The 19,604-nt window shown below is 40.0% G+C and overlaps 1 protein-coding gene across 2 annotated transcripts in view; it reads left to right on the top strand.

Moving 5' to 3' along the window:
* Nucleotides 1-17,293, top strand: part of UPF2 (UPF2 regulator of nonsense mediated mRNA decay) — a 109,989-nt gene extending 92,696 nt beyond the window's left edge. For both annotated transcript variants that reach the window (XM_047866051.1, XM_047866050.1), the window contains exons 20-22: nt 7,674-7,815; nt 9,210-9,330; nt 16,002-17,293. In XM_047866051.1, coding sequence (XP_047722007.1) covers nt 7,674-7,815; nt 9,210-9,330; nt 16,002-16,011 — 273 coding nt within the window. In that variant the 3' untranslated portion in view covers nt 16,012-17,293. The remainder of the gene's footprint in view (nt 1-7,673; nt 7,816-9,209; nt 9,331-16,001) is intronic.
* The last annotated feature ends 2,311 nt before the right edge of the window (nt 17,294-19,604 follow it).

The following is a 19,604-nucleotide window of genomic DNA, read 5'->3' as shown; positions in this document are numbered from 1 at the left end:
TAGGATATATCACATATTACTAATTTTCTAAGAGTTTTTTCACATTTCAACATTTCTGAAATCAAGCTGCCTCTTAGCGTTTATAACTGGCAGCATTTTTTTCTGTTTTAGTGATGTGTGATATAATGGTGTATCTTACAATTAATGGACCGTCAGATTCTACGAAATATGGCAGCCACCACAACTTAGAGACGAGTTGAATGCCTGGCTTCCATATTCATTCACACAGTCACGTAACAGGTAATTGTTGTTCACTTGCTGTGTACCAGGCACTGCCCCGTGTGCAGAAAGTACAACTGTCACTAGAGTTCCTTCTCTTGGGAGCTTTCATTCTGGTGCTGGGAGGCAAACAGTGAAGAAATACGTAATGTCAGGTTGGGGGGAATGCTCGGAAGGAAAATAAAATAAAAAAGAGGCTAGAGAGAGATTGGAATGGGGGGTGCGGAGCCTGCTGTTCTGAATGGGACGATCTGCAGGTCCTCTAATGAGATGCCGTCTGTGATGGACGGGATAGTCTGTTCCCCCCGGCAACACAGCCTCCACGAGATGATGCCCAAATTAATTTTTATCTTTGCTTTTGTCAGGTAATTTCTTACATGCTCAGAGGATCAGAGTTGTGCGGGGTACATTATTTTGTTATACTGCAAGTAAATCTTGAGATACAAAAACTGTACACCAATTAGAATCCTGGAAGGGAGGACCAGAAAAGACTTTCCATCGTGTTGTATGTGAAGTTAACCTTGGCTCAGGCTCAGAGCACTGCTGTGTCTTCAGACATTGCCTTCATGATTCCTTTCCAGCCGTAGCCTTTCCTCCATTGCGGCCTCTGGGGTTAGTTCTCAGGAGAGCTCTGCCCTCACCCACCCTCATGCCAGGGGTGAGCTCTGGCATGTCCTCAGTCCCGATCCTCCACTGAGTCCCTAGAAAAATAAGGGCGGGGTGGGGGGAGGGTTTGATCCAGACCCTAAATTGAGCTTTGCAAAACCGCGAGTTCATCATGGTTCCTAGGATTCTCCAAGCCCAGAGTTTCTGCTTTTCTTTTCTAGGGACTACATTGCTCTCTGAGCTTCACTTTTCTGTTTCAGTCATTACCTTTTAGATCTGCTTCATTCTCTCTTTTCTTTAAAAGCTCTCAGCCCCTCCCTGACCCCATCACCAAATGTTCTTGGCATGAAAGAGAGGGGTTTTTCATTGTGAAGGGACGTACCTGACAACCTCAGGTAGCTGTCTCTTGGTTACCATTTCTCTAGCGCTGCTGGACATTCGTATTGCTGGCATACTTCTCGAACCCTATTTCTTATCTGAAAGGGGGCTTAGAAATATCTTTCTGTGAAGATCAAATCACACAAAGGAAATAATTTGTTTTCTCCATTTGTCCCTCCTTTTTGTGAGGCACATGTGAAAATTCATTTTAACTTTGTCAATTCGTATACCCCATTTGACCTTTTTAGAACATGTAGGCATAAATTAAACCACAGCCTACCTAAGAAACTCCTGAGCTTTGAAAAATAAATTCATTTTAGCAGTCCTAAATTCTGTCAAGCAAAGTAAGACTATGTGTTTATCTTGTAGAAGGAATATTTTTGCTTTAAAGTAGATAAATTATATACTGTAGAACCCAAATAACTATACAAAATGAAGAGTGGAAGTTCTTATTTCTTAAAATGTGAAAGTCTGTTTAATTTTTAAGGAAACGTTTTTTTGAACTTTATTAAAAAATATTAGCAAGCATGAAATGAGAGCTCAGAGTACTTGGTTTTTAAGTAAATTTTCAACTCATAAACTTTATTTGGAATTTTGGAAAATGTTCAGTTTCAGGAACAGTATTTGAAGAAACATCACTGGTATTTTGTGGTCTGAAAAAGAAAGTTATTTTGTTCTGATTTTTATTTCTTTATTTAACTTTTGGGTGTTAGCCCTTCTGGTGCAACGGTTTTTCTAGAAATGTGAAATGTTTTGCCTTATAGGAATCTTTAATTTCTAAGTCAAAGATCTCTTTGTGTACCAGATTTGTGCTCAGAAATAACTTTCTTCTGTAGTCATTAGGAAAATAAAAATTTGCACCAATTAAATGAGTAGTTAAAAACAAAGAGGATAATGCTATTCATAATTTCTTTCTTTCTAGATTTAAATATTTATGAAATAGAGTAATGAATTGAAATAAAATATTTTGATCATTAAAACAAGTTTTAATGTAATAGGAGCATTGTATTATGGTTTAAAGAGCTTTTTTTGATTGCTTTAAACAAATATACATTATATTATAGCTTAATACTTGTAAACAACTCATTTCTTTCCAGTATTTTAATATTTATAAGGAGTCATCATTTATTTTATATATTGTTTATCAATTGATACTTAAAGTAACTCGGGATTATGTGTGTATATATGCGTGTGTGTATTTCAGTTTCAGCTACAATTATGAAGTAGCTTTAAGATACAAAGTAAATCACCTTCATTCTATTTTTATATTCCAAGAAATCTCATTCGAGTGACTTTAGTCTTTTTGTCATTTAATTTGCCATAAAGTAGTGACTCTCTTTTAAAAATGTTTTAAAAGCTTTACGGGAAAGGCACTGGTGAAGTGGCATCAGAAAATTGGCCTCTTGTGCTCTCTGTATTTAATACTGTCTCTTTGGTCTTCTTTTTAAGTACATAATACTTGGAACACTTTTGTCTCAGGCCAGTTAGTCTTATAAATGAATAGAAACCTATATTTTTCACATTTTTGATCAAATCATTATGAAATTTCTTACACGATGTTTTATGTTGTTTCATTAGTGTGGTAAATACCATCACCATTAATCTCGTCGTTACTGAATTATGAAGGACAATTCAAATGTTATTATTAGGAACCCAGTAAGGGGAAAAAATGGCCACCCTGTTTTCTCTCTGAATATGTTAATGTAGTGACAGATCGAAGCATCTTAGAATTGCAGCTTGTGGTTTCATAGCGATCAAGAAAGTGTCTGCATGCTTTGCCTTTAGTGTTTTGTAAAACAGTAATATGTCACTCTTTCTACGTTTGCATGTATTTATACATATTTACAAACCAGTTTGTAAAGCCCCTGAGGAAAAACCAGCCAGCTGAATAAGTAAGAGCATTGTAATATTTGGAATCTGTAACTTATCTTGAGAGACTCAAATTTGTTGCCTCTCTTTACCCTTACCATCTCAAATAAGGCATCTTATTTGACACTAGGAACAGAATGACTTAAAATTTAGCTGTGATTCTTGAAGCCTAATAGGTATTTTGCATTTCACTGAGATAGTATTCAACATTGCCCATATTTCTTTACTTTAATAAAGATAATAAAGTAATTATGGTAATAACAGCTAAAATATATTGAATTCCTACTATGTTTCCAACATTGTTCTTTTATATGTTCTTTAAAATTGTTCTTTAAAATTATGTGTTAATTTATGTAGCTGTGTCTTTATTGATTTATACTGATGGGTTAAATTTTATTTAGAGTATTTGTCCCTCTGATGTCTATTTACTAACCAGATTTCACAGTTGTTGTGTTGAGGGAAGATTGGAAAATTGTGTCAAACCATCGTTTTGGAGATTATTCTCATAGTTGTGGTCTTTGTAGAATTTGACATCTCTGTCTCTGCTGTCCTAGTAATTTGGCGTACTTCTGTGTACAGAGTCTGTTTTAGTTCAGCTTTTCTCTACCATGAGTTCTTTTAGCAGTGGATTTGGGAATGCGGGTTCAACAGGATGCTTTCCTCATGAATAGGGCTGAAAATTAAAAATTTCGTTATGAATTACTGTGACATCTTAGTAATTATGCTGCTTATTAGGAAGAGTACATATGAAGTTTTTGTTTCACATTAGATACATGTTAAGAGTCTGGCAGAAAATTCACTTGGAGCTGAACTTTTTCATTAAATTACTTTTTGTGTACCTTCCTGAGTTGTAAAACATAAATTAAAAGGCTTATTGGAGGGAACGATGGCCATTTTATTTTCACTTTGTTTCTGTTGTTTTTGTTAGTGGACGTAAGAGACAGTTGGGGCAAGTCCCATCTGATAGAGACATTCCTGGTGCAGACTACTGCACAGGCCCAAGGATAGTGTGCAGAACCATTCACGGGTTTCACTTTCTACTTGGTGGTTGTCAGTCTCATTCTGCTAAGAAGGTGATTTTTTTAATTGAACTTGTGGTTTTATTTTGCTGCGATTTTAGTTTCAGAATGTCCAGTAAGTAATGAGGGCAACTGTTCTGAACTTTGTTATTTTGGCGCATTATTAACAGGTATTATTTATGGAGAACCTGTTGTGTGCCGGGCCCTGTACTGCACACTCAGAGGTAGTACTACCTCAAAGGTAGTGTGGAAATCCTCCTTGTATAGTTGAGAGAAAGAGCTGTGAACCCCATCTGTCCAACTACAGAAATCCGTGTTCTCTGCAGCATTGCCTGGCAAGTGCTTATTTCATGAAAGCACTGACCATAATGTGGAACTGAAAGGAAGTTTGGGGAAGAGGCAGAAAAAAAGATAGCACAGAATACATAGTTGTGGATGAAGGGAAAAGCAGGACCATGATCAAACCATGGACAGTAGAATTTAGCAATTAACAGTCCACAACCTGCAGTTTTTAAAGGAGATGTGGTTGAGAGGATATGGAGATCCTTTTTTTTTTCTTTTTTCTTTTGGTGTGTAGTTGACGTGAGGAAGTAGTTTTTTAAAGGCTGCGTTCAGGGTCAGAAGAACAAAGGATAATCCCACTGCTTGTGGAGAGATTTGGGAGGAAAATAGCTGTTTACTTTCATTTTTATCAAGTGGGAAGATTTCAGGGCACCTGGGTGGCTCATTTGGTTAAGCACCAGACTCTTGATTTTGGCTCAGGTCATGATCTCACAGTTTATGAGTTTGAGCCCCACATCAGGCTCTGAGCTGACACCGTGGAGTCTGCTTCAGATTCTCTCTCTCTCTGCCCCTCCACTGCTTGCTCGCTCTCTCTCAAAAATAAACATTAAAAAAAGAGAGAGAGAGAGAGAGAGCAAGGAAGATTTCAACCAGGAAGGGTAAGTTGAAAATTGGGTAAAATCAGATAGTGTCCAAAGGGATAACTTATCTACTTTAAATGAGTCCCAGTCTTTAGGCAAAAATAAATTACATACTCGAGGACTGAAAGAACTTCTGCATGTAATTGTAGAGCAGTTGTCGTTAAATTTAGAAAGTTTTTCAGAATGAGGCAGTAGTCAAAAGATTCATAAATGAGCAAATGATTTCCTTTTTCAAAGAGCAAGGAAAAGTATATTCTGAAAACTATATAATCCAGGAAACTTGATGTCAACTTTCAGCATAATTCTAGATTGAATTTTAAAACAGATGATTTTAGTCGTTAGGAAAATGAAAATTAAAACCCAGGGTGAAAAATACCACTATATATACTCACCAGAATGAATAAAATGAAAAAGAGATAGATAGGTGGATAGATAGACCGACCAACTGACCATACCAAATGCTGGCAAGGGTGTGACACAACCGGAACTTTCATACACTTTTAGTGGAATATAAAATGGCATACCTACTTTGGAACACATTTTTATAGTTTCTTAAAAAGTAAAACACACCACGGGTACGGTACCTGGCTGTCTCAGTTGGCACAGTGTGCAACTCTTGATCCTCGGGGTCATGAATTCATGCCCCATGTTGGGTGTAGAGTTAATTTTTAAAAAATTAAAAAGTAAAACACACCAGGTATTCCCAGCTTTTCATTCCTAGCATTTCACATTTAAGAAAAATGCAGACATATGTCTACACAAACATTTGTTAAATATATTTGTAATAACCCCAAATAGAAATCCCAAATGCTGTCAACAAGTGAGTGGATAAACAAATTGTGGTGTATAAGACAAGGAAATGCAGCTCTACAATAAAAAGGAACAAACTTAATACATACAGCAGCATGAATGCATCTGAAAGTTGTTGCGCAAAGTAAAAGAACCTAGACAAAATAAAATGTGTGTTGTATGATTCAACTTACGCAAACTTTTAGAAAGTACAAGCTATTCAGTAGTGACAGAAATCAAGTTGGCAGTTGCCTGGGGGTGAGGTAGAGAAAGAGATGGGTTACAGAGGGACAAAAGGAGCCTTTGGAGGTAATGGACATGCTCATTACCTTGATTGCAGTGACGTTTTCTTGATTGTATGTGTATGTGTGTTTTTTTTTTCCTTTAAAAGATGGTTTTGAGCTCACAAAATAGAACGGGATAGTTGCAGGGAGTCTGTACTTAACCACTCAGCACATTATGTCAGACTAAGCTCATCAGGGAGAACAAGTGAGGTCTGCTAGGCTGGTAGCCAAATGGACTACCATTTTTTTTTTTTATGTTTGTTTATATTTTTGAGAGAGAGAAAGCACGAGCAGGGGAGGGGCTGTGGGGGGCTGCGGACAGAGGGTCTGAAGTGGGCTCCATGTTGACAGCGGAGAGCCCGACGCGGGGCTCAAACTCATGACCTGAGCCAAACCGACTGAGCCACCCAGGCACCCTGCCAAATGGACTACCTTAAATATATTTTTATTTTGCTATATGAGACACTTAGTTATCTACTGTGGTAAAGATGAAGTGTAGTTAGTAGTTGGGTTTGTAGATGTTTTGTACCCACACTTAACTATTCTTCATCTGAGTGTATCTGGCCAACTGCGCGTAGTGTTCTGGGTATTTCGTTTTAAGAGGAATATTGACTGACTGAAGAGGGTCATATAAAAGAGAATACCAGAAGAAGACATCTGAGATAATAACAAAGAATCAGATTGTCAAATCAGATTCAAATGAATCAGAATTTTTATACAGTGTTAAGCTTTACTAATAATTTCAAGGTTGCAAGCATCAAAAGGGCATAGGTCGCATAGGTCAAGCAGAGAGAGGTCTGGGATCCTGAGCACAGCTACCTATGCCCTTTCTTTCCTCATGAGGCACGCTGTTGATCCAAAGTATTAGAGGAGGTCTCTTAACTGAGTTGTGCATGTTACACACAGCGGAGAGAATTCAGGTTGTGAAATGTTTCTGTCTTGTACTCAGATAGTTACATAGCTTACTCCTCTATTTCCAGGGAACCATGGCCCTTAAATTCATAGATTTCTATCTAAGTTTGTTTACCTTGCACAATCCAAACCAGGGATATCCTGCTAAAAACAAAAGCATTTCATGGATAAGGACTCTCTCTCATAACAGAGAAATATGTCTCACAGGGCAGTTGCTTAACTCTTCCTCTGTTCTAACATTGCATTCTATCTTTAGAAAGAAGGTCTGTCAATACTAAAGGTGGAATAGATTTGTTCTGTATTGTTCAGGAGGCCAGAACTGGTTCCAGAGGATTGAAATGAAAAGGATGCAAGTTACAGCTTGCTATATAAAAGCCTTTTTTGACAATGACCCATAAATAATAGGGTCTGTATGATGGAAATTGATACCCTGTTGCTAGATGTGTGCCTCCAAACATAGTGCAGGAAAAGAGAGGCTTCTCCTTTTCTTGAGGTTGAACTTGATGGTCTTCCATTTCCTAACCAACCCTACTGGGTTTGTCTCTAGTAGTTTAAGACTATTGTCTGTTTATGTTCTTAGATGATACTGTCTTTATTTAGATTTATTTGAAATCTTTTTTTCTTCTTTTGATTTTCTCAAGCCATTTGTGATTTCTTTTGTTATTTTTTCTCAGTTTAAGATCCTTAATGTACCCATGTCTTCCCAACTTGCTGCAAATCACTGGAACCAGCAACAGGCAGAACAAGAAGAGAGGATGAGAATGAAAAAGCTCACACTAGATATCAATGAACGGCAAGAACAAGAAGATTATCAAGGTATACAGTCACTTATAAGTAGAAAATGTTTATGCCTCTTGGGCTTTTTAAATATAGAATATCAGAGTTCTCATCTCCCCCTTTTCATGTCATCTTTGTAAATGTTTAGCCTGAGAAGTTGATTGTTTTTTATATTCCTTCCTATCTTCATTTTTCTCACTTACTTGCAAAATAACAATATAATTTTCATCATACCTTGCTAACTCCATTATTCAGTTAGATCCCATACTGTTAGAGCTGTGTTTGCAGCTGAGATGAGGATCAGTTTTTAATTGCGTCATGTTGCCAGTCATCTGTGAGCAAATTAAATCAATACATAGTTATTATCTTATTTTGTCTGTTTGGGAGTCCTGTCTCAAGGGCCCCGTGCTTCTTCAGATTTGAGAGTATACTCAAATTAAGATTCCAGTTTTGGGGCGTCTGGTGGCTCAGTCTGTTGAGCATCCAACTTCAGCTCGGGTCATGGTCTCACAGCTCGTGAGTTCGAGCCCCGCGTCGGGCTCTGTGCTGAGAGCTTGGAGCCTGGAGCCTGCTTCAGATTCTGTGTCTCCCTTCTCTCTCTGTCCCTAACCCACTCGCATTCTGTCTCTCTCTCAAAAATGAAATAAACATTAAAAAAAATTAAGATTCCAGTTTTATGCAGATAAACCGAACACTCTTGGATTAACTGGAACCTTATGTGCACAGAGTCCATGAACACTTCATAAACCAGCCTCTTGGCATTTCTGTGACACCTAAATTTTAGAGTCATAATATGTCTGTTGATATAGCACTGTACTGACACACTACTTTCTATGCAAGAGGTTGTTGCATAAATAAATATTTGGTTTTCTGTCCTTGAGTCTGTCTTCTAGAATCTCTTCTGGTTGATACCCCACATTTTAATAATAAGTAAGCTAGTACTCAGTGTAAAGGGCTTAACTGTGAGCTGGACACTGTCTTATGTATCGCAGTTCTAGGAGATAAGTGCTTATTCTCATCCCCATTTGACATTTAGGGACATTTAGGGAAACTGAACTGGAAGACCCGTGGCTAGTAAGTGGCAGAACCGAGATTCGTTCCAATAGTGTCTTCTCTGGCTCCAGACAATATGCTTGTAGCTATTGAACTAGACTGCTTTTCATACTGTTTTACAGCCTCACAAGATACTTCCGTGGTGGCCAAATTGACAGGATGGGGGACATTGGATATTAAATGATATTAAAGAGCATGTCTCCTCTCTTGATGTGCTCTTTCAGAATTTCTTAATCATTGTAGACTGTGTAATGGTGATTTTTGTTTACTCCTCTACCTAACAACTAGTAAACGTGATCTCCCTAGGGTTTTATTTGCTTCATGGAGGGGAGTGCATTTACCAGAGTTAGCCACCTTTTCTGTTTTGCTCCTGCTTACAGAAATGCTGCAGTCTCTTGCCCAGCGCCCAGCCCCAGCAAACACCAATCGGGAGCGGCGGCCTCGTTACCAACATCCAAAGGGAGCACCTAATGCGGATCTAATCTTTAAGACTGGTGGGAGGTAGGACAGTCCGTCTCTCTTTCTTCTGTAGCTGTTTGTTTTTCATGATGTCCACATGAATAGATTGTTCTGGATTACACCTAATGATAAAGGCCTGATTACTAGCAAAATAGAAAAGTCTTTGAGTTGTAAGTATTTGAGAAAAAAAACCTATTTATAGAATAATTACAGGGTTTTTTTCTTTTTTCTTTTCTTTTTTTAATTTCAGCCACAGTGATCTTGGCTTTCACCCTCTCTTTGTGGACTTCTTTGGATTTTTAAATTTTCTCTTTTGCGTTCATAGAGATGACTAGTTATAGATGAATTTGAGAGAAATCACAGGCTTTTGTGTTAGAATTTCTCAGGTCAGTGTTAAGTAATCCGTGTTTACAAAAACTCAACCTGTTTCCTAGACTTTCAAGCTTGCAGGGTGAGTTTGTTTTGAGGTATTTTGTTTGTTTGTTTTTAATTGTAAAATGTCCTCCTGGGATCTATGCCAGTTTTACTTTTTTTTTTTTTTTTTAAAGTAGGCTCTGCGCTCAGCACAGAGCGCAATGGAGAGCTTGAACTCATGAGCCTGGTATTTGAGTTGGATGCTTAACCAACTTAGCCATGCAAGTGTGCCCCCCAACCATGCTAGTTTTTCTTAAACTTGAGTTGCTTAAAGTGAAATAGTTAAAACTCTAGAAGGAATTTTACATAGATGTTTCCTAATAAGATCTTATTCGTCTTTTAAGGGAGAAAATTATTTAAAGTTTTTCTGAGATCTGATTTAAAGACCCATACCATCAACTCAGTTTTCTGTCTTGTGGTCGAGTTATGATCAAAGGTGTCATTGACTTTGCTGCTCTTACTGATCTCCTTCGGGGTATTAGTGTTTAGCTAAGGACGTACATCAGCCCCAAGACGTCACCTTGCTGTTAGGGGCGGGCAGGTTAGGTGTGGAAGGGATTGTGCTCTGAGCGGGAGCAGAAGAGTTCATTATTGTGTAGAGGCAATGCTGGGGAAATGGCACAGGTCTCTTTTACTTGCTCTGTGTTTGTTCCCAATAACATTTTTCTTTTTCTTTTTCTTTTTTTTTTTTTTTTTATTTTTTTTACATTTATTTATTTTTGAGAGACAGAGAGAAACAGAGCACAAGTAAGGGAGGGGCAGAGAGAGAAGGAGACACAGAATCCCATGCAGGCTCCAGGCTCTGAGCTGACAGCACAGAGCCTGATATGGGGCTCAAACTCACAAACCGCGAGATCATGACCTGAGCCGAAGTCGGGCGCTTAACCGACTGAGCCACCCAGGCACCCCATCACATTTTTCTTTGAACTATATGCTTGGACAGCTCTAATCAAATTGCTGGCTAGAACATTGGTTTCTCATGACAGTTTAGGGGTCTGTTTTTTAACATCTATGGAGTGTAATGTTTTTAGAAATCCAAGTTAGAACTGATGTACAAATCCATCTAATTAGGCATAATAAGATACTAGGTTATTTTTATTATCCAAGCTTCATTAAAGTCTTTTAATAAAATTTTTTATTAGTACTAAAATGTGGAAGCCAGCTATTTTAAGAGGCCATGCAAATTTTAGTTTTCAGCTTTTATATTTTCTTACATACCTTTAAATATATTTCAGTGTTCTTGATATACCCGTTTCTCTTCTTGTCTCATGATTGGTGAACAGAGCTATTAGAATATTTTTTCTTGAGTGGCGCCTGGGTGGCTCAGTCGTTTTAGTGTCCAACTCTTGATTTCAGCTCAGGTCATGATCTCACAGGTCATGGGGTTGAGCCCGCGTTGGGCCCTGTGCTGACAACATGGAGCCTACTTGGGATTCTCTCTCCCTCTCCCTCTCCCCCTCTCTCTCTGCCCCTCTCCCACCCATACTCTCTTTCTCTCTCAAAAATAAATAAACTTTTAAAAAAGCAAAAAAAGAACTTTAAAAAGAGGAATGCTTTATCTTGATGTTTTCCGTCAATTTCACCTGTTTATATTACAGCTTAACATCTCTGAACAGCATTATTTCTGTTAAAACCTAATCCCTTCTTGAGTCACATAATGCAAGTACAGTGTCTTTTCCTAATTTTTAAATGTTTGGGTAGATTTATAGAATCAGTAACTATGACATTTGGTACATAATGAGTATTTCCGGTATGATTTGCTCCCCTCAGCATCTGCCATGGGTTCAGTCTTCCTGCACTATGACAAATTAAAAAGTTCGAAAAGATAAAGTCTTTACCCTCAAGTCTAGTGGGAAGACTAAGTATGGGTACTTGAAAGAGCTAATTCTGTCCAAGTCATAAATTTATTTTAAAAAGCCATTGAGAGTTTATTAAGTCCCGGGCATTTCCTAAGCAGTTGGGGGAAAAATATGGGAAAACAGATGTGTGAACTTACATATGCTAAAAGATAAACATAAAGCTATACCTTTCTTAGTTTGCTGCCAGTTATTCAGTTGTTTTTCCTCATTCTCTTTAACTTTTTGTTTTTCCTTCCCTCCCTCCAGCCCCTAGTTAACCAAACTTGGAAGAATTGGCCCTGTTTGCTCTTTCTTCCTCCCCTCTCACTGGTGTGGCTGACTGTGGTCTTCTGCCCTCCCCCACTCCCAGCTGCCTCCCTGTGCTTCACTTCTGTCGCTTTCAGGCTGCCTTAGCAGTGCTTAGCATGTGGCCCCTCTTTATCTTGACATACGCTGTCTTCCCTGGACTTCCGTGGCTCTCGTGTCTTCTGGTCTTTCTCCTCCCTCCTTGACTCCTCCTCCTGTCTCCTGACTCCTCTATGGGCTTGCCTCTGCCTGGAGACGCTCTGTTCCTCTGGGTCTGTCCAAGCCCTCCTGTCCTACTCTTGTGCACTCTCCACAGGAGACATCCTTCCCTCCTGTGGCCCAGTTCCTTTTCAGAGCTCCTGGTCAGGTCTCACAGTTTAGATTCTGATTGCATGTCCAGCTGTCTTCTAAACAGCCGTCTAGAAGGTGTGTCCCTTGCTCCTATGCCACTCTCCTCCTCTGTTCTCTGGCTCATCGAGTGGAGGCACTGCTGAGCCAGTTATCCAAACTGGAGGTGTAGGTTTTGGTTTGGACTCTTCGCTCCCTCAGGTTCCATGTCTAGTTAATTGACAAATACTTTGATTCTACTACTGAGTGGATCTCACCCTTGCCTGTTTGATTCTGTCTCTGCTGCTGAGACCCGAGATCAAGCTGCCATCACCTCTCATCGCATTGCTGCCCGCAGCTCCCACATCTGCTTCTCAGTCTCCAGTGTCAACCCTTCCAGTTCATTCTCTGTGCTGTCCCCACATTGTTCTTTCTAAAATGAAGTCTGTTGTCTGAGGAGGTGAACTCTTGGGCTTAAAATCCTCAGTGGCTCCTCATGGCTTGTAGCGTATAAAGTCCAAACTCCTCAACTTGGTTACCATGGCCCTGCATGGTGAGGGTGTACTTACCTTATTGGCTTTATCTCTTTCTCTTCCTTCCTCTACTCCCAACCAAGCTGGCCTTTCTGTCTTTCTGGTTAGGTTCTTTTTTTTTACCTCCCTTGTTTGGAACTTTTTCACGCTTTCCTCTGGATATCTCCTGTTCTTCCTTCAGGTCTTACCTTGATATTCTCAGATCTGACGTAGGTTGGTACATATATGCTGCCTTTGCTCGCTGTATTTCTACAGACCTTATCCTGTGTAAACGCCTGCCAGCTTTTCTTTATCCCCTGTGAGGCTGAGAACTGAGGCAGAAATGAAGCCGCGTCTTGTTTTCTGCTGTGGCTCTTCTGTCACTCTTGTGCCTGCCATACGGTAGATGTTGAGTTAATATTTGTTAAGTGGACAAAGGGACTTTTAAAAATCTGTATTTGGTCATTTAATAGACTTTTTCCCTAAGCTCTGTTCCCTAGAAGCTCTTTTTTCCTCATTTCCTGATTTTGTGAAAGTCCCATTTCTTGAGCTACCATCTCTTCCTGTCTTAAATCTCTTCTTAAAATAATAACTCAAAAAAAATGCTGACTTGTCCATCATTCTTAAAAATGGCTCTCTGTAAAGTTTTAAGGTACTTTTCAAAGCCAGTGCTCTCGAAATAGAGGTGTGAGTGAACCTGGTAGAGGAACAAGCAGTCACGTAAACAGGAGTTTTTGAGCACCAAGTGTTCTTGGCCATTTTTTTAAACTTAAGTTTTAAGTGAAGAAATGTAGTGATTTGAAAGAACATAACTGGTGGGGTGGAGTTTCCTGGTGGTTTGGCACCTCTTTATTTTTTTTCTATTTTAATGCCGGGCCAGACAGTGGAAAGATGTGTATCTAGAGCGGTGGTTCATCCGATCCCTTAGGGAGAAAATACCGCGAGGTGAGTTCCTAAACAGAGGAGGGAAGAGAAAGTGTTGAGAAAGGTCTGAGAAAGTGTTTTCAATTTGACTTTTAACTTGGTTACAGCTTATTTTAAAAATTAGTTACTAACATTGTTCATGTTCTATGGCAAATGAGGGGAAATTCATTTGGAAACTGTTTATTAAAGCAGTTAAAGTTCCTTACCCAGGGATTTTGATAGGTTCCCAGACATGAAATATAATGATTTAAAATTTTTCTAATCACAAGGTGGTCCTTAAAATAGGCTGTACATTAAAATAGTGGCCGTTCTCACTGGGCAGTGATGCCCTAATAAAGTATAGGCCTTTGTTTATAATGTGTTAAAATGGCAATAGCACTCTAAATAAAACAATTAACCAGTGTAGAACAAGGTTGTTTTCCACTCTGCTGGTGTTGAGAAAACTGAAACTTTACATCTCTGGCAAGTGTTAGTGCTGATATGGTTGATATGCTAAAATTCATATGAATTAAACCAGTGCTCCTTAAAGTTTATTATTTTTTTTAATTTCAGTTACTTAGGTAACCTCTATACCCCATGTGGGGCTCGAACTCAAGACCCCAAGATCAGGAGTTACACACTCCTCCGACTAAGCCAGCCAGGCACCCCTTCTTAAACTTCAAAATATGTATTTTAATCATCGTGACTCTTACTAAGCTGCTGGTTCTAACTCGTTTCTAACAACATCTCTCAGGTGCTGGAATGCAGATCACACTCTGAGTACCAAGTGTGATTTATACTATCAGACTTTTCTTTCAACCCATCATAAGTAGATGTGCATTTTTTGTTAGATATTTTCTTTATGCCCTTATTATAAAGTTAAGTAATTGATACTTTTGTTGTAAAGCAGGGTCTCTTGTAGAATAAGCACATAATCCAAAGCGAATATTTTAGGTACTTTCTGAGCTCTTACATTTTTTAAGTCTCTCAAAATTATTGTTTTGCCTATAAAGCAGTCAAATAATATTCTACACTATATACAGGGATATATTTGTCTTATCAAAGACTGGACATTTTTCCCCCTATCATTTACTATATTTATTTAAAATACTCCATTTTAGGGGTGCCTGGGCGGCTCAGTCAGTTGGGCATCTCACTCTTCATTTTGGCTCAGGTCATGATCTCATGGTTTGTAGGTTCTAGCCCTGTGTCAGGCTCTGTACTGACAGGGTGGAGTCCGCTTGGGATTCTCTCTCTCCTTCTCTCTCTCTCTTTGCCCTTCCCCCATTCCCTCTCTCTGCTCCTCCTTCATGTGCAAAATAAATAAACTTTAAAACACTCCATTTTAGAACATTGCTTTGTCTTGACTTCGGGAAAGAGACGTTTCTTTCTCTCAGGGAATACTTGTGTTCTTGACCGTCTTCCATTCAGTTCAGTCCCGTTTTAGATACGTCCAGCCAAAGATAACACTTTTCCATACTCACATCTTACTCTTTGAAATCAGTTTCTCGCTAATGTAACTTGCCTTGTGAGAAGCAAACTGTGTGTTTGCTAGTGCTGCCATAAGAAGTACCACCGCTGGGTGACTGTAACGATAGAACTAATGTCTCAGTCTGGAGGCGTCTGCAGGGCTGCTTCCTCCTGAGGGCTGGGAGGGACCGTCTGTTCCGGGGCCCTCCGTCAGCTTCTGGTGGTTTGCCCCAGTCTTGGCATCCCTTGGCTTTCCTTTGTCGATCCAACACCTCCCATCTTCACCCGGCGTTCTCCCTGTCCGTGTGTCTGTCCACTTGCCCCTCTTTAGGACACACACTGGATTGGGGGCCCGTCCTACTCTAGTGTGGCCTCATCTTTACTAATACCCTCTGTACTGACCATTCCAAATAAGGTCGTATCCTGAGGTACTGGCGGTAGATTTCAACATGTGATTTTGTACACATTGTACAAACCATTGTACAAACCCTAAACACTCAGCACCTTAGAAAGTAGTTACCGGAACATTCCAAGACCACCTATCTGATCACCATCAGCATTGCTCTTTTTAGTGCCTGCCCCTCTGTTCCTGTTGTTTTTCAGTCCAGTAGGAGTTTGTGTGCTTTTTTTTTTTAAAGTTGCATTTATTTTGAGAGAGTGTGTGAGCACGAGCAGGGGGGAGGGGCAGAGAGAGAGAATCCCAAGCAGTCGCCACGCTCAGCAAGGAGCCCGACTCCAGGTTCGATCTCACAACCTGCAATTAATACGTGAGCCAAAATCAAGAGTTTGTCACTCAACCAACTGAGCCACCCAGGCACCCCTTGTGTGCTGTTTAAGAAGCACTGATTTGCCTGGGAGACGGTGGTCTTTAGGGCACCTTTTCTTGCCGCAAGTTTGCCCTCAGTACTAGTTCTCTTTAACGTTGCCCTATTTGTACCTCCAGGAGACGTTGATCCAGCAGCACGTGTCATTTCATTAGGTCCTGTATCTGATGTTGTGGATAGTGGAGTCCTCCAGCAATTGAATGAGAGCAGTGGACACATCTCAGCATGTCGGTCTAGAGAGTTGCGAATCTAAACCTGGGACAGGCTGGGGCCGTGAGGCGGGAACAGCAGCCTCTGCCAACACCGGAACAAGCCGACGCTTCCAGATAAGGCGGAAAGGCCTTTTGCAATGGAAATCACGTGAGGGTTAATCTTCTCTTGAGAATAGCAGTCAAGAAATGAGATGGTTAACTTGACTACTGAGCATTTACACCAAGAAGAGCGTCAGTGAGATGACTGAGCCAGAGAAGAAACGGTTGTGATGGTAATGGTATGGGGGAAATGAACTTGAGTTTTAAATTTGATTTGAGTTACAGTGTCTCTGAATTGAACATCCCATGTTGGAAGAAGATACATTTGGGGGCTCCAGGACTACAGTAGAAAAGTATAGAGCAAGCAGTAAAATCTTCTAGTAAAAACTTACATGCAGGACAACAAAATGATGAAAGATATCCAAATACCAGATAATCCACCAGGAAGGCTTTTGTTTAGGAATTTGTTTCAAGAGGAACAAGGGATGAGGGAGAAAAATCAGTCTTATCCATCAGAGTCAGTAATACAAAATTGCCTATTAGGGTAAAAGAAAAATGTGAAGACTTAGTATACAAAGAGCATGAGTTCAGATGGCTTAGGGGAGTCTGACACCAGCCCAAGAAGGGAGAGTTGAGCCCATTGTAAGTATCATTGAAAACAGACAGCGTGCCGGTCAGCATGTCACAGAAAATGGACGAAGGACAACAAGAAGGGGATCAGAAGATTTTGTTGACCTTCATGGGTTTACAGCCTTTGTCTCTAAACAAAGTATGGAAACAGTAGAGCTTTTATTTTGCGTTTGTTTTTGTTTTGTTGTTTTTGTTTTGTTTTGTTTCCCCCCCCACTAAATAGAAATGAGGGTTCTTAGTCTGTTTCTGGCAATCTGTTAATTTATTAGGATAGTTGTCTTTCGTTTGCTTTCCGATAAGCATAGTAAATTTAGTTAAAGAGCACATCTGTATGCTACAACTTGATTACATCTTTTTTTCCTAGCTATTTTGCATTTTTTCTTTTACCATGTTTCAGTTTCTGCATGTAGAATTAAATAAGAAACAAAACTTGTAAAGTTGTAACATTTCACATGGAAATGCTGCCCGATCTTCACCAGCTTCAGAAATCTGACCTTTGCCGATGCTGCAATAAAGTGTTGTCATTTAGATTTGGCGTGGTCGCGCTTTATTTGGCTTGGGTTTTGAAGATTTATTAATGGGTAGATCCTCCGCGTCCTTCTGGAACAGTTTCAGAGTCGCTTTCTTTGGCCAGGCCGCGCTGGTGCTGCTCTCCCTGCAGCATCGTGTGTTTGCATGGTTTTCCTGGGTGCCTGAGTCAGCTCACCTTCGGGTCAGTACAAAAGGGAGCCTGTGAATAGAATTAAGCATTTTTAGAATAGGCTTGAAGCTGGTTAGGATGGAAAAGGTGGCGACACATCCTGGCCCAGCGTGAGGCAGCGTTTATGATTTTACCCGTGTGCGCGCAGTAGGATTGGCAGAGCCTCTGAGCAACTCAGAAAGGAATCACAAGAACCATTGTTTTCAGTTTCTTTCCAGGTGTTCATTTCAAGGCTGCCTTAGGCAATCCACAGTCTGAGAGTCAGTAGAATCTGAAAAGAAATAAACTTCTAATTAAAAAAAAAAAAGTTTCAAAACTCCATTCTGTTAACCCATTTTTCCAACCCTCATTGCCATTTTTGTCATTGTTCTATATGCCATCACCTGTGATTCTGTGTCAGGGGAAAATGGCTTACAAGTTTTATTATTTTTCTATTCTTTCTAAGTTTGAAATTACTAGAGGGAGCCAAGGGTGATTCTAATGTATATCATACACAAGGCAGAGAATATCCAAAAATCAGCTGCAATAATTCACCTTCGATCTTTGATCTAGTGAGACTAAGGTCACTAGTAGTTGTAATGTGGTTTGGGAACCGTAAAGAAAGTGGACCAGATAGGATGGTGTGCAGCATTGGTACTTGATTGCAACAAAGGCCGATTAGTGGTGACCAAAAGATGAGTGATATGTAAGATAGGTTCTGTGTTAACCAAGAAGCTTGCTAGATAGATAGATAGATAGATAGATAGATAGATAGATAAATGGAAAGCCTCCTGAATTTTGGGAAACATTCTGATTCTCATAACTTTGTCAGCCTTTTGGGCCTTTTCCCTCCTACGATCCACCAAAGGTAGACAGATGTTAATGAATCAGATGTCAGACTTCGATCCTTTGATTCCTTTTTGCGGACTCATGCCAAAAAAGGCTCTGGGCAGCCTAAAGGTTCTTTCCAGGTGAGTCCCTGTACTTTCCTGTGAGTCGCCCACACCTTACATGCTCTGGCTCTCCCTGTAGTCATTACAAACAAGAGCCATGTAAACCCAACGGCCAGACAGAAGGAAGGGGCATAGGTAGTGCACAGTAGCTTGAAGCGTTGAAAAGGAACAAGACTAGAAAACTAACAACCACGTAAGCAAGACACAGAAACACAAAGGATGAGCGAGCGTGTTGCAGACCCACAGCCAGTGGGGTAGTAGTAATCCTGAAATATGTGGAATGTCAGTACTGGACAGTCTGCAGATGGTGAATCATCCTGAAAGGTACGGTGACGTCACACCATTTAATGTGGAAAGGTCAGTCATTGGTGGTATCAGAATTTCTGTAATCAGCAGAAATAACTGTCTTTATAGGAAGGAAGTGGACCCAGAGTGGTGAGGCCAATAGCAAAGAGAGGTAGACCTCAGATTTTCTAATAACCCCCATCATAGTATATAATGTCTTAATAATACTCATAATGGGAAACCTGACATATTGTTCCAAAAACAACACACAGTCTCTTACAAAAGGCAGAGGTAAAACATCTTTCATTCCCTTCTAAAACGGTTTTAAAGTTTTTTACCTTTATGGATGACCTTCCAGCTATCCAGTGTGTTATTTAATTGCAAATGGAAGATACCCAATTTGAATTTGCCTAAATTCACAGAAGACTGTAAGGATCTGAGTTTGAAACCAGCACAAGAGTATTGTTTACCGCATTTAGACATAACTAAATGCAGTCAGAATTCACGTGAAATGTATGTTTTCTTCTCCTGGGCTTTATTCTCCACCACTGTGGAGGGTGGGAAGCCCAAGGTCAAGGTGCCAGCACTGTCAGGTTCTGGCGAGGACTGTCAGCCTGGCTTATAGCAGGCCACCTTCTCCCAGTGTCCTTACGTGGCCTTCTGCGCGTCCCCCGTGTCGTGCTCTCATAAGAACACCACTCCACCACTCCTATCACATTAGGGCCCCAGCCTGTGACCTTATTTAACCTTAGTAACCTCCTTAGAGGCCCCCCTCCAAATAACAGTCACACTCGGGGAATTTGGGGGAGGGGGCCCGATTCACTTCATAGCATTCATTGTAAACTTGGCTGCTGACATCTCCTGAGTCATATCTGTAGCTACAGAAATGACCTGATGTACTCTGCAACCAAGTCTGTGTAAGCA

Source organism: Prionailurus viverrinus, chromosome B4 (genome assembly GCF_022837055.1).
Source record: "Prionailurus viverrinus isolate Anna chromosome B4, UM_Priviv_1.0, whole genome shotgun sequence".
NCBI lineage: Eukaryota > Metazoa > Chordata > Mammalia > Carnivora > Felidae > Prionailurus > Prionailurus viverrinus.
The sequence above is the reverse complement of the archived record's forward strand: the minus strand, read 5'-3'. Positions and strand labels throughout refer to the sequence as shown.